The 27,549-nt window shown below is 37.4% G+C and overlaps 3 protein-coding genes across 7 annotated transcripts; all 3 read left to right on the top strand.

Annotated features, from left to right (window-relative positions):
- The first annotated feature begins 1,000 nt into the window (after positions 1 to 1,000).
- hoxa3a (homeobox A3a) lies at positions 1,001 to 27,497 on the top strand. 5 transcript variants are annotated; one of them, XM_067426614.1, is made up of 6 exons: positions 1,001 to 1,169; positions 2,663 to 2,829; positions 8,847 to 8,958; positions 22,227 to 22,287; positions 25,471 to 26,032; positions 26,686 to 27,497. In XM_067426614.1, exons 5-6 carry the CDS (start codon positions 25,588 to 25,590, stop codon positions 27,471 to 27,473), a joined length of 1,233 nt encoding a protein of 410 aa, XP_067282715.1. In that variant the 5' UTR covers positions 1,001 to 1,169; positions 2,663 to 2,829; positions 8,847 to 8,958; positions 22,227 to 22,287; positions 25,471 to 25,587; the 3' UTR covers positions 27,474 to 27,497. The 5 variants fall into 5 exon arrangements, with proteins under 5 accessions (XP_067282715.1, XP_067282713.1, XP_067282716.1 ...); XM_067426612.1 differs by lacking the exon at positions 1,001 to 1,169 and having other exon boundaries at positions 2,405 to 2,829; XM_067426613.1 differs by lacking the exons at positions 1,001 to 1,169; positions 2,663 to 2,829; positions 8,847 to 8,958 and adding an exon at positions 20,103 to 20,548.
- hoxa5a (homeobox A5a) lies at positions 5,875 to 8,208 on the top strand. The gene is made up of 2 exons (XM_067426618.1): positions 5,875 to 6,676; positions 7,180 to 8,208. Exons 1-2 carry the CDS (start codon positions 6,130 to 6,132, stop codon positions 7,428 to 7,430), a joined length of 798 nt encoding a protein of 265 aa, XP_067282719.1. The 5' UTR covers positions 5,875 to 6,129; the 3' UTR covers positions 7,431 to 8,208.
- Positions 14,116 to 15,958, top strand: hoxa4a (homeobox A4a). Its single transcript, XM_067426620.1, has 2 exons — positions 14,116 to 14,604; positions 15,084 to 15,958. Exons 1-2 carry the CDS (start codon positions 14,193 to 14,195, stop codon positions 15,407 to 15,409), a joined length of 738 nt encoding a protein of 245 aa, XP_067282721.1. The 5' UTR covers positions 14,116 to 14,192; the 3' UTR covers positions 15,410 to 15,958.
- Positions 27,498 to 27,549: the final 52 nt, after the last annotated feature.

Here is a 27,549-nt window from a genome sequence, read left to right on the forward strand (position 1 = left end):
CCGTGAAAGAAAACTAACATGCTCGACCCGATGTTTTTAGTGTGTATTATCTGGTTTACATTTAAACATCGTTAAACTTTTCAGCACAAACAATTCTGATTAACTTTATAGGCTACTTTATAGCTTAGTATGGTATAATTTAATTTGGAACACCCGTGTTTTATTCGAAAAGTGTTTCTTTTGGCAAAATAGCTATAGGATATGCATACAAGTTCCTTAGCATATAATTTATGTTACGTGTATTCAGAACTCGTCTTTTAGACTAAAATGTTCTCATTTTATAAAATAAAAAAATAAAAAACATCCTGTATTCTTTATTTTTCTTCATTTTACAATAATGAAATGTAGCTACATCGAAATAAAAACAGAACACCACAATGTAGCTAGTTTTAATTGCAAAATAACTTTTTCCTTTTAATGTGTATTTTACCCTGTACAATAAATGTAACTTTTATACTTGAAACCTTGCAGTTCAGAAACACAAAATAAGAAAAATAAGAAAAGAAAAAAGAAACACCGTATAAAAATATCTCTTTTGACAAATTAATGCATTTTAAATACACTTTAATCAAAAACGATCTGCAGTCTTAGTCTTCAAAGTCTCCTTAGTATTTCTATATTTTAAAATACTAATTGTCAGGAAGTGTGATCATTTTCAGCGGTCCATTGACTGATTTTTGAGATGAACTGCAAGCTGATGAAAAGGCAAAAGCAATACTTATTGGCCGTCTAAGTGCTTGCGGGGTAATCATGTGACTTCATGGGCCCAATGCCAGTGAAGTAGGTATTTAATATGAACTCTGGCTATAATGGGATTGTATATCACCCTGGCTCGTAAAAACGACAACAAGGATTCCTGCTCAACATAAAAAAGAATATGAATATTAAATGAATTTGGAATGTTTTTCACAGCATACAAAGGCAGTTCACTCTTCCTTCCTCAACTCTGGCCAGAAAAGTTGCTTTTTGTGTAAAAAAAAAAAAAAATGGAGCTATATTCTGGAAATATAGAGTCTATACTGCAGGAGGAACTGACTTTTACACATGACATGGTCAAGCTGCGGCTCATCGTGGATTTAGAAAGAACTTGGACATCTCCCTCACCAAATTCATAGGCCTATAGCATGCAAGGACAGAACCTGTCGGATGTGTATCTTCAATGTGAAAAGGTATGACTTTCATGTTTGTTTGTTTGAGAAAGCTTGTCTATTTTAGCCTATTTTTATTGTGTCAGAGACTACACTGTCGTGTCCTGTAACATTAAGACGCTGATGCAGCTGTTCATGCATGTGTGAAGTCGTAAATGTCTTAATATCTTGGGTCTGTGGTAATAAATTAATTACTCAGTGTGTCTTAATTTAGAGGATCTCCTATGCGTATCTGGTTGCATAATTGATTTCTCTCTTTGTGTCTGCTTGCCAGATTTATAGCATGGCTTCTGTTAAAGAAACCGTGGATTCATATACCTGATGTGGCGGGCATTGGGCTATACTTTTGTAAAATACTGACCAGAATCTAACCTAATACTAACAGGTCACAGGCATGTCAATAGGCCTAATATAATTTATCAATTAATAGGTAGGCTACAAAACCAAGAATAATTTTAATTAGACAGGAGCGATGATATTATCCTAATGTCTCTCTTTGGAGTATGCTAATCGTGCAGTTTTTAAATAATAAATCTAGAAATATTTATATTTCGATCATTTTAGGTATTGACAAAGTGACAGGCCAAAATGACTTCAACGATCAGTCTGCGGTAGGCTATTTCACAAAGACTCAGAAAAGGACACCAAATGTGAACTCGTAGCCTATATTGGGCTTCCGAGGCTATCGTCTAAACAAGTTAATTTAATAAAATGATTAAAACGCGTTATAACATTAATAGTCATACATCAATATTAGTTTCTAAAATATGGGAACTTAAAGATTAAATTTAACACCTAAAATGGTGTTAGACACAAAAATGTAGGCCTAACCACTACGAATTAGGCCTAGACTTTATGCTTGTGCTAAAGTAAAACATATTGTGTAATTATTTTGTTCACATCAGTTTTTTCTGGGAAAACATCTGAAAAGATCAGTTATCCTCCACAATATTTGGATCGTTTAAAATCTTCATGTGCCCGTTATCCTATGATTTCAATTTTATTGAAATAAAATGTATCAGGCCTATTATTATTTTAATAAATCGGTGTATGTAGGGTTAAATTAATATTATTATGACAATTCAAACAATTGATTAAAAAAAGTTATTGTTTATAATTTTTCACTGTATACTAATGCTGATATGTAACCTAAGTCTTTAGAGTTAAGCTACTTTTCCTGTGTGCTCCGCCTCTCTGTAAAATGGCGCCTGGCTGAAAACATTGCTTTCCCAGCCCCCACCTTCTGTCCTCTTCTCTAGAGAAGCTATAAATCTGTTGTTGTTTATTAAAATTTACTACTTTGCCGTACAACTTTATGAGCTGCCGCTAGCTCCTATTGGCTACCAGTTGTTCACGTGTCTTGAGGCCACAGGAACGTTAACTTTTTATGTGTATGCATCCCTACCCAAAATAGAGCAGCATTCTTCTTCTGACCTTGCTTTGTCTAGCATTCTGTCATCTCTGCTTCTTCACATAATTTCGTCGTTGTTAATTTCTTGTCTTTTAATTTTGAGGTAATAGTCTACATTCTCTGCCATCGAAGTGGGCATTGACTGACAGAAAAGAGAAAACTGCTCGAATCCTGTTTGGCACACTATAGTAGAGAAGCTTTCCGAAGATCTGTGAAGTGTTTTTCATCAGCTTTTGTTTCTTGCCTTCGTGGACCAACAAACACTGAACGGTAAGGACTTGGGTTTTTCTTGTGCTATCGAACTGACTCTGTAATGTTGCTAATAGCGTATCCTGCGTTTTGTGAAAAATGTAAAATTAGATTTGTTGGTCTGAATGATGCTGTTGTTCGTTGCTGATGCTGTCGTTGTTTTTTCACTGGATTATGTCTACTGCTGTCGTTGTTTTTTGTTCACTGAATTATGTCTACTGCTGCCTTGAAGACTGTAGGGTATGTGCCTATGTCATATGACTAGCGTTGCAAAAATGTGTCATGATTTGATTTTAGTTTTTTAAAGGAAAAGGTTATTAGTATTTCCCTTAATGGAATAGGTTTGCATAAGCTATTTGTATCCTATAAATAATGAACTTTGAAAGGGTTGTACAATGTCGATATAGGATTTTGTATTAATTCATTATGCGTTGTAGGCAAGAACTGTGGTACGGTCCTTGTTCCAGAAAAGTTTTAGGTTTCGAGTACTACTACTAATAGCTAATGGTCATAAAGTTGTAGGTCATGTTCTTAAAATAAGTCTTAGTAGATAATTGAAACGGTATTACGAATAATAAATTAGAAACCGCCTTTATTTATTTGCGTCTTGTCATTAGGACTTGAAAATCGTACGAGTGCAAAAGTGTATACTGATTACATGAAGTCACCTGCAGGACAGCCGCAAAATTACACCTAAACTCAAAACGGTTATAGGCTAGCCTTCGTAAAATATGCGTTAGGCTACAATGTGGCTTTTTTAATTTAATTTTATTTTATTTTATTTTGTCTCGACTCCTAAATAGCAAGCAAATCGTAGAAATCTTTAAACGCTTTAAATATCAAATATTCTTATTGGGAATGGGGACACATATGATGTTTAATTTATATGGCTACATCAAACCCACCACTAGATGGTGATCTACTTTACTGGGTGTACAAGCAAGTGATTTATGTTCACTTGTTCAAACTAGCCTGTAACAAACTGAAATGTGAAGTAAAACGGCGAGGAATCTATCTAGATCCTAGCTCAGCTACTGTTCAGCATTAAAAGCATTACCACTACAGAGAATGGAATAGACACAGAATTGTGTCAGGATGTCTGAAACATGAAATAACTCACCAGTTTAGGTAACTTGCATGTTGAATTTCTGAAGAATATGTATAGCCATTATTATTATTATTATTATTATTATTATTATTATTATTATTATTATTATTATTATTATTATTATTATATTTTGGGGTTTGAGTTTTATAACGTTTTCGCGTAAGATTTAAACATTTAAACATCTCTACCAAATTTCTATAATTTTAGAGGGAAAGCTGAATTCGACGTTAATTCAAAGATGCCTGGTTTCTAGATAATGGGCTATTCTGAAACGAATTACGACCTCAATGTCATAGGCAATAAGATGAGCGCCTCGATATCTTACGCGAACCGTCGGATATGGTGCTGGGTGCTGAACAAGAGCCAAAACTTAAGCGAATATCTCTAGGACTCCGATATGTTTGTCATCTTATCAAAGCATGCCTAAATAAGGTTCTATATTTTGCAGAATGAACAGCTGTGGAGAAGACAATTTGAATTTTAACAATATGCTTTTATTAGGTTAGTGTTACAAAAAAAAACCCGTTCTCATTTATAAGTGTTTGTCCAAGGGCCAGCTACTTTGTCACTGCTTTGCTCTTTTCATCGTCATAAGCTCCTGGGAATTTTATTCCTGCCTGTTGTCAAGAAAATAGGTAAAGCTCGTGAAAAGTTAGTTAGTTAGTTAGTTAATCTTTTTTTTTTAACTTTTATATTGCTTTAGTAGCTATTCAGATATTGTTTTCCCTCTTATACTCAAAGAAACCGTAATTTACAATTGAATGTGCTTTTTCCCTATTGTAGGTAGGCTATATAGGCTATTATATAGATACATTTCCCCTCTAAAGCCATTGGTCAGCATATATTTGAAACATCAGTTGGATTTATCCTTGTTGGGAAAGTACGTTTGCAGCACACTCACAGACATCAAAGAATCACTACAAACAACAATAAGTAAAGCTAATTTAACCAGACCAACACACACACACACACACACACACACACACACACACACACACACACACACACACACACACACACACACACACACACACACACACACACACACATACACACATACATCTTGGGCAATCTTGGGTTTCCATATTTTATAGGGATTTACCACCTAATGGCTTTTATAATGTACTAACTGTATATTATATACCCTACCCCTAAACCTACTTTCTGTTATTTCAGATTTAAAAAAAAATTAATATATCAATAAATCAATTAATTTATTTAAAAAATAGAGAATTCTGTAGCCTATGTGTATAAGCTTGTTTCCTCATGGGAACCAAAAAATGTCACAACAAGGTACAAATTAGGCTACTGGTAACCTATTGCCATCTTTGAGGGGACATTTGTGGTCCCCATAAAGTAGGGATTACCAAGACCACACACACACACAGATCATCATAACCTTACATTTTCCATATATGTTTCTGTTATATAATATAGGCTACCAATACTATAATAATTAGTGATGATCATGCACCATATCTTAAAACCTATAAGAGAGTGTGGCATACCTGATACATAACCGAATAGTGTAAATTTGATAAACCACTCTTTATTTTCCTTGTATTCCTTTTTATTATGAGTGGGTATGCTTATGTTATAGACACAAGATTCCGATGGTATATATTTGGTATTATAGCTATTTCAAACGTTCAGTTGCATTTGTCTTTGAATCTACTGAATCCATTAGACATTCTGGTGCGTGTTTTGTGTGCAGGTCACGGTGCATTGTTTCAGCAGATACAATTTTTCTACCGCAGAGTCGTTACCCTCTGAATGACCCCATCGCGTGCTCGCCTCTAGTCTGATGGTTTTGGTAGTCCCGCCTTAAACCAGAGGGGGGCGCGCGGCTACAATCTTTAGCAGAGCAAACAACAGCTAGTTCGGCGAAACTCTTGTTGCGCGCTCCCGTGTCCTAACAATTCCACCCTGATTTCCTGCTTACGCGTGAGTTTACCGCTGGAGGTCATGGAATAGGATTTACGACTGGTCAACAAAAACACGTGACTCTAAGCCGTACCCCATATTTGGGAGCCTACGTAAGGGAGCATTAAGTCTGTGTCTCACTCATTTCCATAATTCATCATAAATTGTGCAAGGGTGCAATAGAAGCTCAAAACCATCAAGAGATACAAATCAAACACACACGGCAGCATTGTTCTCTCCATAAAGGTAGTTGTAGTAACTAAAAATAATTATAAGGTAATTGTCAACCAATGAGCTCTTATTTTGTGAACTCATTTTGCGGTCGCTATCCAAATGGCGCGGACTATCCCTTACATAACTATGGAGACCATAGCTCTAGTGACCAATGCAGAGATTCTACGGGCATGCATTCGGGCAGGTATGCTTACGGCTACAATGGAATGGATCTCAGCACTGGGCGCTCTACCACCGGACACTTTCTCTCATCTGGTGAGCGAACTCAAAGCTACACAGACAGTCCAACTGCGACGCCTGTCCAGTACAATCAACCGGTTACCGCGAGCGGCGCCGAGACTTCCTCTGACCCTCTCCCCTGCTCATCCTTAGCCAACTCTCCTGTCAGCGAGCAGTCACACCGCGCCCTGAAAACCTCACTACCGAGCACCGCAGGCTCAGCGACCAACGGCGTCGGGACGGTTCTCAGTCGCGAGGACGTCTCTAAAGCGTCTAGCACTATGGAAGAAGAACATCTGCCTGGAAGTGCGCAGACAGCCTCACAGAATGTTTCCGAGGCGCCGCAGATTTATCCATGGATGCGAAAACTTCATATAAGTCATGGTAAACGGAAAACAGAGTTCTGCTTTTTATGTTTGTGTTCTGAGTGTTGGAGTTAGGTGTGAATCACCCTCTGTCAAATTACACAAAATCAGTTGGGGACGTCTAATGCAAATACAGTTTACGTTGGTTTTTGGACAGTTATATCGAAACTTCACCTCCAGTGTGCTGTCATGTTTACTGGGTCCAGGTCTTGGACAATAATCTAAAATAGATTTTATTTTATTAAAATGAAAGAACCTACTTGTATTATGAATTGCCCTGTCGACTACCCATTAAGGAATTGGCTAAATGCATTATATAAAACTGATTTCATTTGAGATAATTTAAGGAAATTAGACGAATTAAATTGTATGCTTTCTGTCCTTGAGAGCGAGTGTCACGCATGCTTTGAAGATGACGCATGTCCTTTCAACCGTGTTTTGTGTCGTGCATTACATAATATGTATTACAGTAGGCTACATTAAATTATAAAAGTGAAAATGACAAACTTTTGTGTATAACAGACAATTTGACCGGACCGGAGGGGAAAAGGCCCAGGACAGCCTACACACGCTTCCAGACACTTGAGCTTGAGAAGGAGTTCCACTTCAACCGGTACCTGACACGTCGCCGACGAATTGAGATTGCACACACGCTTTGTCTCTCAGAGAGACAAATCAAAATATGGTTTCAAAACCGCAGAATGAAATGGAAAAAGGACAATAAGTTGAAGAGTATGAATATGGCGGCTGCAGGAAGCGGATACCGGCCCTGAAAAAGTGTATATATTGTAAATGTGCCTATAACATATACATGAAATCTGTTAGTGTTTCAATAAGTCTGTGCGCGCGGGGGTGCGCGTCTGTTTCCTTATTCTAAGTGTGTTTTACAAGGAAATAAAGTTTTTTTCCCATTTCACAAAATAACTTTCCACTCGACGTGATAGAGTGTTGGGCTCTGTGTTGCGGCCTTTGTCATAATAATAATAATAATAATAGTAAGAAGAAGAAGAATTAAACAATTCCCCTCTGTGTTTTTATGCAATGTTGCTAATATGGATAGATCTTTGCATCGTCTTAGAAAGCCACACGAAAGTGTAAATTAGGCTAATATAACATGTTTTGACGGTGCATTGGGTAAGCCAACTTGTAAAAGTATTTGACTTTTGTTAAATGAAGCGTAACTTAAATGCAATTTTGTTGTTAGATTTTGTTTCCTGGTTTGTAAATATAAATGGCTGTATTTTATGTATGTATTTATTTTCATTCGATATCAAATATCGATTGTATTTAATTCATTGTAATGCTGAAGTAAAATAATTTTGTTTGTGCTGCTGTCATCTTTGTGTATTGATAAAATTGTTATGTTCAGACTTGTCCGTGTATTTGTCGTGTCCTCATTTTTATACTTGAATAGGTTTGTGTTTTACTCAAATGTTCAACTCTAATTATTCAATTTCCCTTCTCGTGAAATTTGAATGATAACTGGAAATGAAGAAAACAGTATGGTCAATGATAAATGCACTGTTCATAACAATAAAGTTTTTACCTAAAATATTAGATCTCAATGTTTTGTCATGTTTGTTTTTGTGTGTCTGTGTGTGGAAGAATCAAATATCTAAAAGTCATGGCTACCACATTGTTGTGGTTTGATTATTGATGTGCGCGTGAGTATAAAACTGCAAATGAAATATTACACTTTCAAAACCATAGTAAATAAAATGTGTAGCAAGGTTTTTTTTATTATTGTTATTTTTACAGCAATTTGTTTATTTCTGTAAAAGCGTGGGTGGTTCAACAGGTATGAGACGCACTAATCACTACTTTACTTACCCAATGTGGTAAGGGCACTTATGGTCCCCTTGCCAACTTCTCAACATGAGTATGCGTCCACGCCCAGTGTCTCGCACTCTTCTCTTCTCTGGAAATCTGAAAAGGGTTTTAGCGGCAAACTTTACTAGACCCTTTGCCATTCTGGATCCGTGACATTGGCGGGTAAGATAAATAATGAGGTTTGGTCCTCGAATTAGATCGTAAAATTCACCCAGAGTGAAACTGCAGATAGGCTCACTGGCCATAAAACAGTCACGTGGTGGCAATTAAAGTCAGTTTTATGGTTTTGGGGAGTTGACACTATATCGCATATAAAGTTTAATCGCACTGACGTGGAGCTTCGTTCTCTTTCTCTGCAGACCTTAGAGGTGTTCATTGACTGCTTACCACAACTTCTATTGACACACCAGATTGCTATGGACTGGAAACACGTCGACCGTATTCATTCGGGTGGACCAGAGCCAGCTCATGGTAAGTTCGAGCTTGTTTGTTTCGATTTTTCGCTTCTGTTAAGAGTTTTAAGATTTTCTATAGGCCCACAATGGAAAAATGAGCAGAACATAAATGCACTCAGTTTCAACTGTGTAAATGAGGGTTTGTGAAGACCTGCTTGTCCGGCAGATGAGTGGTAGGGGGTATTGCTCTCTGACTAATTGCTTCATGCATAAAATAATAGATTTTTTTGCGAAGTTTTTGATTACTTTTGTGTCAGTTTTTCTAGTACCAACTACACCCTCAGGAATTTTGGCTGATGTTGAGACCTGTCGAAAAGTTTTGAGAGAGAGGATAGGGAGTTGGTCTGTCTATCTATCTATCATTTACTTTTTTAGCATATTCATGCGGCTACTCTCAATATGGATAGCCCTAATTTGTTCATATTTCTGGATATGTTTATCAACTGACAGTCTTGTGATTAAAAAATAGTAAATATTATTCAACATCTTATAGCACCACTGCAGAACATTTTTAGGTATCATGATCAACAATGCTGTTTTATTTTATCTTAACGTCACATAAATCGCAGTTTTGTCGAAAAAATAAAAATGTTCATGCAGATTAGATGAGAAAATGCACATATAACTTCCACATACTTAAAGCGATGTGTGAGAATGAGTGGGAGATAGGCAGGATTCGATAGACAATGAAGGAGAGAGAGGGACTGAAGAAAAATGTCTTCGCTCCTGGTTCACCGTGAGGTCAGTGGCGGCAGGAAGATGAATGTGCGCACGCCGTAAACCACCAGCAGAGCTCGCTTTTGGCCAAGTTCAGTGTCACCCGCATTGGCGCCCCTTATCCCTATAAGGATAGAAATGGGAGAAAGAGAAAGAATAATAACTCCCGCATACACCTTTAATTGCAGGGACTCTCGGTAGAATAGAAATGGTTCACAAATCTGGATGCAGCATGGATATCAGCAGAACGAAATTGATGGCTACAGCAGGCCAAGCTGTCTGTAGATATAAAGGTTGTTTGATGCCGTATTAATAGATTTGGCCTAATATTACGGGTCATGATAAATGGAAGACATAAAAGATGCATGGGGAAAACAATAGCGAGAGAGAGAGAGAGAGAGAGAGAGAGAGAGAGAGAGAGAGAGAGAGAGAGAGAGAGAGAGAGAGAGAGAGAGAGAGAGAGAGAGAGCGAAAGTTGATGAGCTTGAAGGCTTGTTTGTGTCCATCTGTTTATTTGTGCTTGTTTGTCTGAGGGAGAGAGAGAGAGAGGGAGAAAGAGTGAGATTGTAAAGGTGGGGGGAGGGCTGGGGTCAAAAGTTTACTGCAGAACAAGTAGCTGTCATCTGTTCTTGTAGAGCGCAGTGCCACTTTTATAATGGCACAAAAGATGGAATAGCTGTGAATCCCGTGAGTTCTGGTCTAACCTTGCGATGAACTCTGCAAGCGGGGTGACCCTAAGTTAGCATCCCCAAGAGACTACCTCCTCCGCCTATGCCAGAGATTAAGTATTCAGTTTTTATTATAGGGTTTGATTGGTGAATTTCCTTTGAATAAATCGCATTTGATGACCAACATTTCTGCTGGGAATTTGCATTTAGGATTGATATTTCCGCAATGACCATTTCTTTGTTCTGAAGAGTTGATTCCTCTTTGTCTGGACTCTTGAAAACTAGACATTGTTTTAGTTTAACTGAAGAAAAATGGAAAAGAAAATAAACTCTGCATTGTTTACCGGTAAAATATGGATAAACGTGGCTGAGACGGAATTGAAATTTGTGATAAAATGTCTTACAAAAAATTGTATTTACTCATCCATTTGGGACGCATATTGTTTTGGATATGCATGGATTTGTATATCTTATATTGCATATTGGCTCCATATTGACTCTCTGTTTTTGTTTTTTAAGAATGCATAGGCCTATATTGGTGCAAATGTATAATTTTGTAATAACCTACAGAAAATTTAAACAACAATTGCCATTATTATTAGGCTGTATATCACACACATTTGTATCGGGAAAATTTGTTTAATGAAAGTAATTTCGAGTACTTTTGACCAAGGTTGTATTTAACTTAATTTACGGGTCTTACCTCAGGTTTACAGAAGACCCGATGACACATGCTATAGCCGTATATTCCCTTATAAAAGACTGGAGCTGTTCCACAGGGACGCATACGGAGATCTCTGCAAATATATGGGTTTGCGTCAAAAGTTCAATTAGCCTATAAAAAGGCTCGCGATTGAAATTATTTTGAATTTTTATTGCATTTTGGTTTCCGCCAACTTGTTCAAAACAATAAAACGAAATATTTATGTTGGAATTCTGTCCTCAAATCTGAAATTACAATACAAGTCAGATGAACGGATAAAAATGTATGGCGATTAATAAAGGTATTTTGTAACAGGAAATTTGAACTGTTTTAAGAAGGGTACTTGTAAGTATTTTAAATGGTGTCATTTTGTACAATCTGTTGGTGAAATGTGTTACCTTTTATATTTTTCGTGTTTCATTAACTGTTAATTTATTTAATGTTTAGGTTTCTCTAGCTTTTGCTTTTATTGGCAATTTCTCGTTCTATTTAATGACCATACATGCACGGTTTCTGAAATTGACTTTCAATATTTACAGTGGAGTAAATGAAAATGTGACAACTAACCCCGGTCTCTCTAATTTATATTTTATTAATATAACTATAAATAACTATTGTAGTTGTGAGATTTACATATCCATAATCACAGTTTTATTTCTTCTGATCCTCTGATAAATGGTTTGTTTTACTTGCTTTAAATATGTAAATACTGTAGCTTGTTTGATTTTAGGCCTGACAGTTTTGTACACAAAGGAGAGAAGTAATGAATAACAGACAACATTTTAATAATTTTATGGGCCCCAGAAAACTAAAGTTTCCTTGTTTTAAAAAATATATATTATTAAAATCTCATGGTTAAATGTCCTTAGACTTAGCTTAATGTGTCAGGAAGTTCAATTAAATAATACAACATTATAATAACATATATAATAGTCTATATAATATATTTATTGCCTATAATGTAACATTTATTATTATCATCTTTATTTTCAACTTCATTATAACAATAATATTATATAATTCTAAATAAATGTTATTATAATGTATTATTTGATTTATGATACACTTTGAAAACTGCTTCTAAAACAACTTCTGAAAAATGTGGTTTGGGTCAAATATGGACAAATCATTTATTTGGGTTAACTATTTAATTAAAAAAATTAAACCAAGGGGTGGGTTTGTCCATATTTGACCCAAACATGGACTGAAACAACCTAGCATTTTTATATGCCGACCTCCAGAAGGTCCCTGTTCTCTATGGGGATAAATGAAGTCCAAGGCCGGGGTAAATGCAAGGTCACTGCGTCTAACAAATATGAAAATGTCACCTTTTCAGAGGGCACGCCTTGTTGTTTAACAAAGACTGTCAAAGAACAAGATTAATAAGGGGCGAAATGGACACTGAGTCACTGAGAGGTCAACCCAAAGTTATATCTGTGTAGCTAAAGAAAGGTAGCCAGAGAGGTTCTGAAGCTCTGGAACCTAACGTGAATCTGGCGTAGATACTTTAATAGGAGTTTTCAGTTCAGGGTGGCTGAATCACTACGTGGAAATATTAAGGATAAAGAAACACTATGGGAACTACCTGTGGCAAGAAGGATGTGTCATTATTTTCGTTTATATGGGCAGTCTTATCAGCTTCAAGGTCAGGGATATTATTTTCCTCACGAACACAAGGTAGGCCTTCTAATATTTGTGTCGTTTTCATATTTGCAGTTCAACAAGTCCAGAAAGATTGTAAAGTTATGGAATATAGAATAATCGTTGCGCATTTCACAGGAAATGGGATAGCCTATAGACAAAAATCATTAGCCTAGCCTATTGGTTAAAAAAATAAAAAATAATAACATTGAGATGCTTAAGTTCCGATTTCAAGACATTGCAGCCATTATTATAACGAGTCTTAAGTATTTTCATTACTATTGAAGAAAGGGCCTATACGAATAAAACTCCACTCCAAACAATAAGGCTGCTATATGTATCGCAAAAAACAAAATTAAAGCTAACTGCAATAAAAACAATTGATTCAACTAATAGCCTAAGTAATAGCTGCCTGCAAACATAGCCTAGTTGAATATATTTGGAGTAGAATACGAAAAACAATGCATCTAAGCCCTCGTATATACAAAACATTAAAGTTCTTTATAAGATGTCCAATTAAGTTTAACTGGACAGTTAAAAAATACATTTAATTATGGGATTTCTGAGAAAGAATTTATTTATTTAGACTACATTTATGTATTTTTGCTTTTAGTGAATATATGTGTGAGATTTTTCTTACTAATTCAGTAATGATAACCATTTCAAAATCAAAAAGCATTTGATGCAAATATGCAAATATTTGCAACTAAAAGGCTCGTGCAGCATGCATTCGTTTTTCTTGACGGCACACGCTTGGGCTGCTTTAACGTTGAGCAAACCATCTAACTGATGATATTTCCTAATAATTTGACGATGAGTAGAACCCCCAAATTAAGTCAGTTTATTGTGTTTGTAAAAACTGTTACAAAAGACGTGTGGAATTATTGGCTGATGATTTTGCTGGCTTAAAACTAGTCTTTGTCCTATTCATTAACAGGTGCATAGTCACTGTGAGCAGCATATAGGCTACTTATAGTTGCTTTCTGAAAATGGTCGTGGGCCTTTTTGAAGGTTCTTTTGAGGAACCTATAAAATTGGAACGTCCCTGGAGGGTACAAAACTGCAGGTCGTGGTACACAACAAACGAGATTTCTTTTTGTACATTTATCATCAGAAAGGGCATTAACACTGGAAGGGGATGCTTTCGTGATAAATCACGTCCTCTGTTGCACTCAATTGTTTATCACTGTATGTATAGCATGCATTTGAACATAGATCGTATGCATTCAGCCAGCTGTTTCGTTTTCTATACGATGTATGCTAACGATATCGAATTAATTTCTGATGTTTTAATTCGATAACAAAAAGAGACGCATATACCGCTCGAACACATTTTTGCTCTGCTGATGCCTGGCCTGCTATTGGTGCTTGTTTACACGATGCCCACAGGAGGCGCTGATTGGTCGTATTTCTCACGTGACCGACCAACTTTGTACATTTGACAGAGGAGTAGGTGGGTTTTGGAGAGATCAGAAAAACGACAGCACGATAAAAATTAGAATTGTTGCACTTTTCAAATTAATGATCATGAGTTCCTACTTGATCAATTCAAATTACATCGAACCTTCTTTCCCACCCTGCGAGGAATATCAGCAGAACGGATACATGCCCGTGTCCTCTGATTATTATGAGCGGCCGAAAGACGCGGGCTTCCCCCATCACGAGGAGACATCATACCCGCGATCAAACTACCAAGAGCCGAGCTATGATTACGGTAATGTGCCAACCAACGGCCTCAACGATTTCACCGACCGTCATCACGCGCAACCTCAATCCGTTCCGCAGAATCATGGACCCCGCCTCACCACAGAGAGCTGTGCTGGTTCAACTGCGAACAAGGATTGTAGCCTCGTGTCAGAGGCTCTTCCAGGCGCACAGAAGGGTAAAGAGCCGGTGGTGTATCCCTGGATGAAAAAAGTCCATGTTAATACTGGTAAGTAATGTGCACGGGCAATAAAAGCTCTAGGAGCCCTGTGGTGGGCATTTGTCGGAAGGCATGAAGGGAACATACCCAGTTGTAATTGCTCATTTAGAGGATTTACTGCCATCGAGATCTCGGTGATAAAGAGTTCACGCAAATTTTATTTCCCTCGATGTTCCGCCCGGAACATTTGCCTTTTGTATCTAATGAACCAAAGGAGTTTATCGTTGACCATATTCACACCAAACAGGCCTTTTAATTAAGCTATTTTCCCATAGGCTTTGACTCAGGTTGAAATGCTACCAAATTAGTTACATCAAGACTGCGTGTGAATGGAATTCTGTCGTCGGAGAACGACGCGTATCCATTGTTTCATACTCTACTCGTTTAGTGCTCTTCAAAACATTCAGTAAGTGTACTAATTATCCGGCATCTCACTTATACCTGAGAATGTCAATAACACCTGCTTGGTTGTGTGTTTATGTGTTTAGTGACCGCCAGCTACTCTGGAGGAGTGCCCAAGAGGTCTCGCACCGCCTACACGCGCCAGCAGGCTCTTGAGCTTGAGAAAGAGTTCCACTTTAACCGATACCTGACTCGACGTCGACGGGTGGAGATAGCACACACTATGTGTCTTTCTGAGCGTCAGGTGAAAATCTGGTTTCAGAACCGCCGCATGAAGTGGAAGAAAGACCACAAGCTGCCCAATACAAAGATCCGCTCCTCGAGCTCTGCGCCCTCCAACCATCACGTGAAAACGGATGCCACTCAGCAGCAGCAAACGCTGCTTCCCACGCCGTGTTCCTCAAACCTATAGTGCTAGAAGCAAATCGACACAGACGGAACTGAACAAGAAAGAAGAACACATTGCAGTATTAGGATCGGATTTTCACAGGGTCACTTTTTATTCAGTGTCCGACGAGGCAACCTAACTTCGCCTTCCCAACCTCTTCCTCCACCATACTTTGAGCTGGAAATCACATCCTTCCTGTAAAATAGTTTTTTTTCTCCCTTAAAGGAACAATAGTAGAATGTACTTTAACTTGGACAATGGATCGTTACGTTTTCTGTCTTTAACCGAGGCATACCGAGTCTTATTTGTGAATATCAACGCTATAGTGATGCGTGTACAAACTGACATTTTAACATGAAGGCACAAGTATAGGAACAATCTTCCTGGAGTAGATATCTTATTTGTCTTAGTTCTATATTTTAGAGTATTGTTAAGTGTATTTACGTCATCAAAGCTGTGAATATTCGTGTATTTGGTTATTTGTATATTGGTGAATGATGTCAAGTTGTTTTAGTAAGCCTGTATGCAATTGTAGGCTCCCCGTGGAAATAATAAATATGACTTTATTGTGCATTATCCCTTTAGGTTAATCCATAGAAAGGACTATGGTGATCTTTGTTATTTTGGCTGTTTTCTAAAGCGTAGGCCTATACAGTTTTATTTTTTAAGTATCTTTATAATCCATAACAAAAGCAAAACTTATGTAAAACTCAAATCAAATTTCGCTTTCGACTAAAAGCTTGCCTAGCAAATTTGTATTACGCAAATTGCAAGAACATTGCTGTTTAGACCAACGGTTAAGGTGTGCTTATTTGATTTTCTAGACATTATAACATTAGACATAAAAAGGTGCACTTTACTAATCAAATTACTTTGCCACCAAACATATGACGTAAATTATTTTTATTTATTCCAGTAGATAATGCTCTGGTATTTGTTTATTAAAACGCCATACGCAGAGCTAATGGTCATATTTGTGTACAAAATTATTTTGTAATGCGATAAGTTACACATTTCCAAATAGTTGAGCTTGCATCGCTGTTGTTAGTTGAATGAAATTAATACATTTATTTTGCGGCAGTTTTTTTTTTCTTCTTCTAAATATCCAAACCGTTAGGCTATTGTGACCAAATCCCATAAATTTGTTGTTTTAATATTAGGCTGAGAAATGTTACTAATTCGTGATTTCAAAACAAACAGAGTAGCTTTTGAGTAGCTACCCAATCTTTTTGCTTTTTAGCACAAAAAGCTACTCATTTATAGCTACTCCTAGAGCTAAATTGACGTCCATTTTAAAAGTCGATCCTAAATGTAGCAAATTCTTTTTAGCAGTCACTTTCTAAATTCAAAATGTAGGCTATTTAAATAACAAATATATGTCACTCTTCCCCCCATAGAAGTTTATTGAAATAAATTAGAGACGGACAGTAGGCTACTTACCAGTGTAAACTACTGCTGGGGTCAAGCAGAGGACACAATTGAGCTGTCCAATCATCAACTGAAGCACTGCGTACGACCCCTTAACCTCTGACCTCGCCATATTCAACACCCTCGTAGACCATGGTCCTTTTATTTCTCGAACGCATGGGGCAGTAGTGGAACTTGAATATGGCCTATGTTTGAACATTTAGGGGGAGACCAAAACCGTAGGCAACTCTGCGTTTAGCCTACTTTGCGCCTAAAAAAATATAACTTAACTGTTCAAATCTGCTAAATTGCTCGCACTGGAGCAACCGTATTATAGACAAAATAAACTGTGAAAAAACTATTTAAACATATCGAAGAAACTAAGCAATAGATCATTTAAGAATAGGAATATATATGGACCTAAAGTGCACGCATAGTTTGTATGTGTAGGCTAATTATCACCAGGATATCAATTATTAGGCCCACACAGAGGTGGATTATGAATTTAAACAGTATAGTGTATCTGGTCTGTTTACGATCTGTTTATGGTCTGGTAGGCTACGATCCATGTGTGGCTTTTGAAATCAGTGCGTATGACTGTGTTTGTAAATATTCAAATTTCGAAAGAAAACCCTTAAACTGCAGCCACAGTCCGTCATCATTGATTCAGATCTTGACAGACAGGAAATTTAAACTTCCATCATGACACTAGCACCTCACCTCTCAATCTACCATGCTTAAAATTTAATTGACTGGCTCACATGACCTTATTAAATAATAGATAGGCTACATCTTGGTTAGAAATAGACACAGGAGGTTCGGTAGGATTTTTCATTTTGCAGTTGACCGTCGACTTAGCGAGACCTCTCAGAACCTCCCAGCTGCTCCTCTTCCGGTCAGTCTTCAAAAGGGGATTTGGAGTAAGTAATCTAAGCTTTTTGAAATATAATATTTTGAGTGTTATAGGCTATATGAAAAAGCATGCAGTAGGCCTACATATTTGAAGTACAGTTATGTGCAGATGCTGTTTGTACAGATGTGAACTAAACTTGTGTTTTTTATTATCCAACAATTTTATCGTGTCGAATTTCCCTGAATAATTAAGTTTTTTTAAGGTTATGTTTATGTAAAAACGTTAAATAGTGAATCACTTTCATTTTAGTGGTAGACTGTGGCTCGTAGCCACGTTTCGACAAATTTACAAATAATTTGTAAACTGTGACCATAAAGCACATAGGCCTAATGATGATGATGATGGTAATAATAATAATAATAATAATAATAATAATAATAATAATAATAATAATAATAATAATAATAATAGTGTTCTGACTGTTCATAAACCACAACATCAGTTCACGTGTCAATGTTTATATCAAGAAAAAAACAGTCTGCAAAGAAACTCAAGTAGACCTACAGATATTTTTATTGCATTCAGATTCAACAAACATTATCCAAACTCATACATTAATTGCCGTTTTCACTGACACCATGATCAAGCTGCTTTTGAGCTGTACGTCATTTTTTGCTTTGATGATGACCACGGTAAATCCAAGGAAAAGAATTATCTTCGTCTGCGTGTGGTAGGCTTAATCTTAGCTTTAAGAGCTCCAAATGTCAACATTGAGAACAGATTTGTTCTGTCCCCTGGCGATAGTCCACGATCCATTTCGTGAAAATACAACCATGCCTGTTGACTTTTTTAAAACCCATTTTGTTAAGGGATGAAAACCAAAATGTTAAAATATGCTGGTCTGCAGTTAATCATTTAATTATAATAAATTCATATAAAAAATAAGTGATGTTAAAAGACGACGAATATTTGCACCCCTTAGTCCTGGTCCAGAATGGCTTTAAAAAAAATAGTCCACTTTTTGCTCGGGTAAGTGGGATGGAGATATGCTGAAATGGTTGAAGGCAAACAGACAGGCACCAGGGACTTCAGCAGGTTCGCATAACTTCTCGCAACACCCCAGGGTTTGTAGTTATAACAGGCAAGTGAATATACCTACAAAAAATTCTAAGCAAAGAAGCGGTTTTGGATACATCACTCCTTTAAGATATCTGACTTTCATAAGTCACGCTTGATAAAGCACACACATCACAGTAACTCAGCTACATCAAAATTAAGATGTATTATGGATCCTCTTTGCATTGTTCACTCAAAAGTGGACAGTGCTGGCCTCTTTCCAGGTTCTTGAATATGGAGCAAAAATGATAACATAGTTCAGCTCATGTTCAAATCTGAAGAAAAAAAGTTTGTACTCCTTCAAGTTATGGCTTTTGAGAGAACAAAGCATTGGTGCAAGGGGAGAAGCGGTCCTGCCTGGCTGAGGTGATTAATTATCTACAGGGCTTCACCACGTCTGTTGGATGAGCTTTCAGTAAACACTCTGCTGCCGGAAAACAAGCTCCAAATGGTGTAAAGAGTAGGCCTCTTTTCTTGACGAGTCTTCTTTCTTTTGTTTGTTGAGATATAGACTTGATAGATCTCTCTCTCTCTCTCTCTCTCTCTCTCTCTCTCTCTCTCTCTCTCTCTCTCTCTCTCTCTCTCTCTCTCTCTCTCTCTCTCTCTCTCTCTCTCTGTATATATATATATATATATATATATATATATATATATATATATACATATATATATATATATATATATATATATATATATATATATATATATATATATATATATATATATATATATATATATATATATATATATATATATATATATATATATATATAACTTACAGGTTATGTCCGCAGTTATACGTTTTAGTATTAACACATATACTATTACAGATGCACATTTGTACCAGTAGCCTACTGCAGAGTTGACAAGAGCATAAGGTCAGAGAGAGCAGATGCTTGGTAGGTCCGCTGATAACATGAACTTCTTATTCAGTCTTGTTTGACTGATACACCGTAATCACCGAGAGAGGGCCACCTTGCACACACGAGTTCTTCACAGGTAGCAATTTAGTAACAGTAGTACATTAGATTTTAATATATGTAGTTGATAGCAAGCATGTGGATGGTGTATTTTATTTTTTTGGGGGGGGGGGGGGGGGGGGACGTGGGGGGTTTCGTAAAATCGGATTTTTGTATTATTATTATTATTATTAAGAAATAAGATTGCTTTCAGCGAATATATTTATTTCCTTTAGCAGTAACACTGGCACACAAGCAGACTTCATGTTATGAGGTATGATTTTAGGACACCCCAAATACCCTCAAAACACCAAAAGTTCTCACATTATCTACAACCAATCTCATTATAACGTTTCAACTAGTCTGTGCTACGTTCTTTTTCTCTGGTTAAATAGCCTACTAAAAAATAAGACAAGCACAGTAGCCTACTTCCATCTTTTCCATCTTTGTGATCCGACTCAAAGGAGACCAACAATAGTCTCTATTAATGATTCACAGATCAAAAAGGGTTTCCTTTTTAATAGACACCGGGTCACGTGAGTGGGGCGCATAATATGGTTGCGATATTATGATGAAGGGGGTGGATGGCATGCGAACCCCGGTCTGCTGCTGTGCTGATAGCGCTAGCCTACTTTACTAAAGTGGGGTTGGGTCATTGTGGACTTGCTGGAAAGCCGGAGAGATAGAGAGAGAAAAATAAATTAAAAGAACTAAAGACCCTGGTGCGTTTTGCGGATGATGTTATACAGCTGTCATGAACGGATATGTTTTTCCACACAGAAAAAGACAGAAAGCCCTGCGCACCGTGAGGATGGATTTTATTTTGAGGTATTTCCGCTGATTGTTCATTACTCTAGTGAGTTTTTGCAGCTCAAAGAGAAGGTCAGTTACCGTAAAATGGCGGATAAACACAGAAGAGAGTAGGACTCAAGATCATTAAAATAAACTCAACTTGGAGCATATGAGAATCAACTTTTATTCATCACTTAACCGGCACTGAAACAACTATTCCACTTGTAAATGTTCATCTATGTGTGTTACATAGGCTACATTTATATAAATGCTACATTGCTTTAAACAACACTTTACTAAACTATTATTGTTTTAAAATGTAAAACAAAAAACCAAACATAAAACAGACTGAATTTGTATTAAATAAAAATGTATTAAAATCCATATAAATCAAAATGAATCTGCTTCATTTCACAAATCCCGAGGTTTATTATATTATATTATATTATATTATATTATATTATATTATATTATATTATATTATATTATATTATATTATATTATATTATTGTAACTAAAAATCACAGACTTCATGGACTATCTATTTAATTTGGTTTCTAATACATTTCAGAAGTTTCAAAATTTGTCTGGAGCTCAAAAAATATGTTCTCTCACAACACTATAATTCAATTTCATTTTTTGTTTCCGGAGTATATAATTTAATACTATTTTTATCCTAATATTTTTATTTTTAAACGTGTGAATGATTAACGATAACATATTTGTATTGCACGTGGACTCAAATCGGCCACACTTGTGCGAGGCTGTAAAGCTCAGGTTGTAAGGGTGTGTAAACTGGGTTTTCCCAGAAAGAATAAATCACCAGACAGCGAATAAAACTCAACAGAGCAGTGGCGGCCGGTTTGTTGCGGAGGCTCGCATGGGAAACGAGGATATAATATAAGGAGTATCATCCAGAAGCACGCTGCCGCACGAGGTCACGACGCTCGAGGCTTGATTTATGGGCTGGGGGACTAAGGGCGGCCGCTGCTTCAGAGCTAATGACTATTCGATCTAAATTCTCTCGGAAGGAAACACAATGGAGGAGAACTCGATACATTTGCCCGAGTGTTTTATTCCTTATGATATTACTGATGATACATTCTTATTTACACACATGCATCAATATTTATCTTTAACTGTAAAAATGCATTCATTAATTTGATGTATTTGTGCTGTTAATCTTAGGGTTCTCTACCTTTCTTGCATTTGATCTATTAGTAGTGCAATTAATTGCGTTAGCAAAGCAATAGTCTAAAGTATAAAGGATTTTGAAATGTATATTTCTCTAAAGCTCGAGTTGAGCATTAATGTTTTTGAGCTTTCATCTGTTGTTCATGTTTATACAAAGCTTATGTTACTAAGATTGTTTTCAGTAGAAATACATTTTATTGATATCAGTTTATGTTTATTTGTGTCAGATATAGATTGGATTTCAAGTAACCATTCGTAATGAGTGCAAATAGATTTACAGTGAAAATTGTTTAACCCAGCTGAAATAAAAATAGAATTAAAAAGTATGTATTTTGAATGATATAGCCTACTCATTTAAAAAAAAAAAGAGTGACAAAAATTGTTCAGTTAAGTGTCATGGATATTAATTGCTGACTGTTTACATTTCTCCTGGCTGTTTTTGATATGAGAAAACACAAAACCAAGATATTGTTATGAGAAAAGACCAAAAAAATGACAATACTTTTATTTCTTGTCGTAGATCTCCAAATAAATGAATGTGTCCCATCACTAAGCCTGCGCGAGACTGTGTTTTGCTTAAGGTGAGCTCTCATTACACAACTACCATGTCTTACTATATTATTTATACTGTTCCATTTATTTAAAGGCTTACACATGTTACACGCATGCACTTTCTTGCACGTTTCTATGGTGTTATTGTCATTATGAAGGAGACTGTTGCAATACTCTTGGGCTAACGTGATAAAAACAGTTTCATAGGCTACGGATTAACATAAGGATTAATACACTTTTTACTGTAAAACACAGATATTTTATTTAAACTGTTTGAAAAGTAGGCTACATATCATTTAATCTTGGCTACTTCTTCATCTAGCATTTTCCGCGCCTTAATGAAAACCCTTAGTCATCGTTTTAATGAAAGAAATAAGGAAACAATGGTGTAAATGTTCAAAATGCTGAAATTGTAGGAAAACCGCATACACAAGGGTTTTTTAAATCCCACTCACCAACCCACGCCGCCCGCTCTTTTCTCTTTAGCTTTGGCAATATGTAATCCAGTGGGCCGCGCGAGAACAGGAATCTGTTTACTGCCGTGCTGCGTAAGGACATAAATCTTCGCGTCTGACCGAGAAAAATACACAAGCTGATGTTGGTAATTCATTCGTATGCAGAAGAGTTTGATCCATAACCTCCCGTCCCCAGCTCGCGGCTCCTTTTTTTCTTCCTGCTACTTTGGAGGTCCGGGAGTTTTATTACCTTTTTATCTGTGTAACAAAAAAAAAGCATCCTGTGCTTTTATTGCCAATAGTACTTGACTCAATCTTCATGACAAGTTATTTATAAAATGGATGAAGTTTATTGAAATGTTGCAGTGTGTTGTTGTTATTATTATTATTATTATTAGCCTATTATTACAGTTATTATTATTATTATTATTATTATTATTATTATTATTATTATTATTATTAGCCTATGTTTAGCCTAATATTAGGCTATTATTATTAGGCATATTATTATATTGTTATTGTTATTTTATTGTTATTTGTTATTTTTGTGGTTGCTCTATAGTAATTAGTAATTCCGTAGCCTACTTTTCAGTCAAATATGTAGGCTATTGCCGTTTTAAATTCTTACATTTGAAAATAGTTTCTAACAAATTGTCTAGTTCTGAACGTAATTATAGAGTTATATAGATTTTATGAAGTATATTACGTCCAGACTGGTTCACAGGGGAGAGAAGCAGCTTTCTGTGCTTGAGAAGGCGCTTCATTTGCATAATTTTTCTTGTCTACGGTGACGCTCTGTTTCGAGGGAGTTCACTGGGGTGTGCATGAGTATGTGTTAACGTGCTAGTTTGTGCACGTTAGTGGTACACGAAAGACTCACTAGAGCGCAGCCCATGGTGGCATTTAGTATAGGTCCGAGAACACAGGCGTTCATTTAGTACTACGTAATATGTGTGTATGTGTGAAGGTGCTTAATCTTTACGACCAGGGCGCACGAGACAACTTTCGGTATCTGGCAGCTATACTGATTTACGTTCAAAGAGAAAAAGACAGAAGGAAGGAATTTCAGTCTTCGAGCGCGACGGAGTCGCAGCTTTACTGCAGATACGTCCCATGACTCCTGCAAGTGCAGCTCTGGCTTTGTTGTCTTCCCGATTTAGCTTTACCCTGGACCGCTGTTTGATCGATTTCTGCCGCTGAATGAGAGAAGCTCGCGCCGTGCTGCGCGCTGCTCGTCAGAGAGGAAGGTAAGCGGGACAGAGGCAGAGTTCTCGCATGGCTGTTAAATGGCGAGTTTGTGATTTATGACCGCGCGACTGCAATCTCGGTTCAGGGAGAGTTCATACTCGCACATACACACACTCACTCACAGTCAAGCCAGATTCCTCCCGTGCAGCAGCTGGGTCTCCTGCTTTGTGGCTTTAGTGTCTTTTCTTTTAGCTTTCCATGTGTATGATAGTGCCAGAGAGTGAATTATTGGAAGCCAAGCATGGATGGCTAATCTAGAAAATAAGGAGGCCTGTTGGTTTGGTTTTATGTAATTATGTGATCTCATGTATGGTATCTGGGCCTGATTTCGGCACAGTTATATCGCTGGTTGTATAAAAAAAAAAAAAAAAAAAAAAAAAAGAACAAAACCAAACAAAACAAAAAACACGTTTTATTTATTGATTTATTTATTTATTTTTCTTTTCTTGAGCCACGTTTTATTGGCATCTTTCAACTATTATTATTATTATTATTATTATTATTATTATTATTATTATTATTATTATTATTTCTGTTATTGTTTTGTATTGTTTGGTATTATTATTAATGATGTTATTCCTGAAATAGCCTAGTCCATGGTTTAGCAGATTTTTTTGTGCGCTCTAAGTAGATCATGATTCTTTTGTTTTTTATTTATTGTGATTTTATCTGCGTTTTGTTTCTTATATAAATGCATGTCGAGTTGTGGTGTAATTATTAATAGGGTATTGACCTTTCAAATATCAAATAGGATAGGCTACTTCGGAATTGAACATTGTAGGCTACTAGGCGAATGTAATTTGTTTAATTCGTTACTGCAGCGCTCTGGATTAGATCTGGGCCGTGTCGACCCCTCGTGCATCTACCGATGCCAGTTATCATTATCCATTATTTTTGGTCGGCGAGGAAGAGTTCGTAGTGTGGTAATGGAGACGCGCGTCTGCCCGGTTTTTCAGGTTTCCTGCAACAACTTTCGAACCCAAACAATACACGCAGGGGCTTGAATTTATGTAGACAAAAATGTCCTGAAACACCTTAAGAACAAAAAATCAAACGCAAGTAACCTGATTAATGACCTTTGTTAAAATGAAAAGGCTATCTATGAAAAACTGAGAATAAGGGGCACATTAAATTCACGGCAATAGTTGTTTATTTATTGCCCTAATACTTTATTTCGGTTCATACTACTCGTTTACATGAACACAATGCTCCATTTAACAGTAAATGGTAGTCTCTCAATGATCTCGTGCTAGTAACTGATACATTTTTGTGTATTTTTATTTTATTTTTATATATGGCCCTAGCTTTTTTTATTGGACAGTGTGATTAAGTTAAATATTTTAAACAGTTATCATATTCTCAGTTCTCTTCAGTTATTTTGGCTATTGTTGCAGTTTGCCATAAGGTAAGTGGCGGCTCTCCCAGTCTCGCCACAGTGTCAACTGAGCTTTGAAAAGTAAGATGGATAGGCCTTATTTCACCCGCTCAACGTATCTTCTCTCACCGTAGGTTCACCCGTAGAGCCCATTGGCGAAGAGGTGTCACGTGACTACGTTGAGCCAATGTTCTTCTTCGAAGGTGTCAGGACCTTGTCAGAAAGCGAAATAAACATTGGGAAACGGCGAGATGCAAAAAGCGACCTACTGCGACGGCTCGGCAATTTACAGTGGCTTCCCCTATCAAAGCGCAAACGGTTTAGGTTATGATGCCAATCAGCAGCAATATCTCCAGGCCCTTCATGTGGAAAGTGAATACCATCGACCGGCCTGTTCCTTGCAGTCCCCTGGTGGCTCTGTAGCTCTGCACAAACCCAATGAAATCTCTGAGGGCTGCCAACGGAGTAACGGGACACAAGCCCCAGTACCAGACATCCCCGATAACAACCAGCCCCCTACTGCCCCTTCTGGACCATCTTCTCCCAGTGCCCTGAACCAAATTCCGAGCAATGATACCACCACTAAGAATCCTGGGCATTCATCATCTCCAACGCCAGCCACAAGGAAACAAATTTTTCCGTGGATGAAGGAGTCCCGTCAGAACACAAAGCAGAAATCCTGTAGTACTATTTCAGGTGATTACATGTATACATAATGCGCATACGCGCCATATTACGCATTTAATCATGGAGTTAGTAGGCGATTCATAGCTTTCTGTTGTTTTCTTGTAACATAATTTGTGCAATGTTTTGTTGTCACTTTGTTCTACATAAATTACATAAATTACATATAAAATAATGTAAACATATCTATAGGCAACATGGAATTTGGCCTTTAATTTTTTTGGCTCTTTACTGACAAATCAGAGCATTATTTCAAAGGCTTATGAGCCGTTATACAGACCTCCAACACACACCCCTGTCTATCCGCTATACTTTCATATACTTTCAGCAACCATTTTATTTGGGCATTACTGCACTATGAGTTGCAAACACAAAGTACTGTAAAAAATAATACAATCAAAACACATCAGCGGAAAAACAAGTTACCTAGTGATTGCACTCCTGCTCTACCCCACTAACTATCCCAATTTTCTGTAGGCCTATTTGTATTAAAATGCTGCTGCAAGTAAGCGGTTATGTTTTTAATACAGTCATCATGTGCTAGCTTTACCAACAGTAATGGTAGTATTACCCTGTAATCTTTAAAATGATAAACAGTTAGTTCCATTTACTGGGTGGGACACATACACTAATGCTTTTCATTTGACTTTTTTGCCCTCATACAGTAGAGAGCTGCGCTGGAGACAAGAGTCCCCCAGGTTCAGCCGCCTCCAAGCGCGCTCGTACTGCATACACGTCTGCTCAACTCGTAGAGCTGGAGAAGGAGTTTCATTTCAACCGTTACCTCTGCCGCCCGCGACGAGTGGAAATGGCAAATCTGCTCAACCTCACGGAAAGGCAGATTAAAATATGGTTCCAGAATCGCAGGATGAAGTACAAAAAGGACCAGAAGGGGCTTGGAATGATGCCCTCTCCTGGAGCACAGTCTCCTCACAGTCCCGGTGCTCTGTCATCCGGAGGCGGAGGGGGTGGGAGTGCATATTTAAGTTCAATGCATTCTCTGGTTAACAGCGTGCCCTACGACTCACCCTCTCCTGCATCTTATAACAAACTCCAACCTAATGCGTACGGCCTTCCTACGTCATATCCACCTCTGAACAACTGCCCGCCTACCCAGAAGCGGTATCCGGGGACTGGCACAGCTACACCTGAATACGACACGCATCATCTTCAAGGCAACAACAATTACGGATCGCAAGTACAGGGTAGCCCGGTGTATGTCAGTGGCGGTGGAGGCTACTCGGATTCTTTGGTAGGAATGGGGGCCTCGGTATTTGGCCTGACACATCTACCGCATCCACCCCAAGGCAATATAGACTACAACGGCGCCATCACCATGGGAAACAGTCATCAGCAAGGAGGGTGCGAACCAAATCCATGCACATTTACAGACCTTACACCGCACTATTCTCAGGGAAGAATTCAGGAAGCGCCCAAACTGACTCATCTATAGTGCTGATACAATGTTTCTCCCCCCCCCCCCGTCCACGGCACACACTTGCGTCCCCGTTCTGACTGTGTTTTCTGTC

The sequence above is a fragment of the Pseudorasbora parva genome, chromosome 19 (assembly GCF_024679245.1).
Source record: "Pseudorasbora parva isolate DD20220531a chromosome 19, ASM2467924v1, whole genome shotgun sequence".
In the NCBI taxonomy this organism is placed as follows: Eukaryota; Metazoa; Chordata; class Actinopteri; order Cypriniformes; family Gobionidae; genus Pseudorasbora; species Pseudorasbora parva.

Coding starts and splice junctions, on each gene's coding strand:
- hoxa5a (XM_067426618.1), top strand. CDS start 6,130: ATGAGCTCTTATTTTGTGAACTCATTTTGCGGTCGCTATCCAAATGGC. Junction 6,677..7,179: donor AAAACTTCATATAAGTCATG/GTAAACGGAAAA, acceptor TGTGTATAACAG/ACAATTTGACCGGACCGGAG.
- hoxa4a (XM_067426620.1), top strand. CDS start 14,193: ATGATCATGAGTTCCTACTTGATCAATTCAAATTACATCGAACCTTCT. Junction 14,605..15,083: donor AAAAGTCCATGTTAATACTG/GTAAGTAATGTG, acceptor TTATGTGTTTAG/TGACCGCCAGCTACTCTGGA.
- hoxa3a (XM_067426614.1), top strand. CDS start 25,588: ATGCAAAAAGCGACCTACTGCGACGGCTCGGCAATTTACAGTGGCTTC. Junction 26,033..26,685: donor ATCCTGTAGTACTATTTCAG/GTGATTACATGT, acceptor GCCCTCATACAG/TAGAGAGCTGCGCTGGAGAC.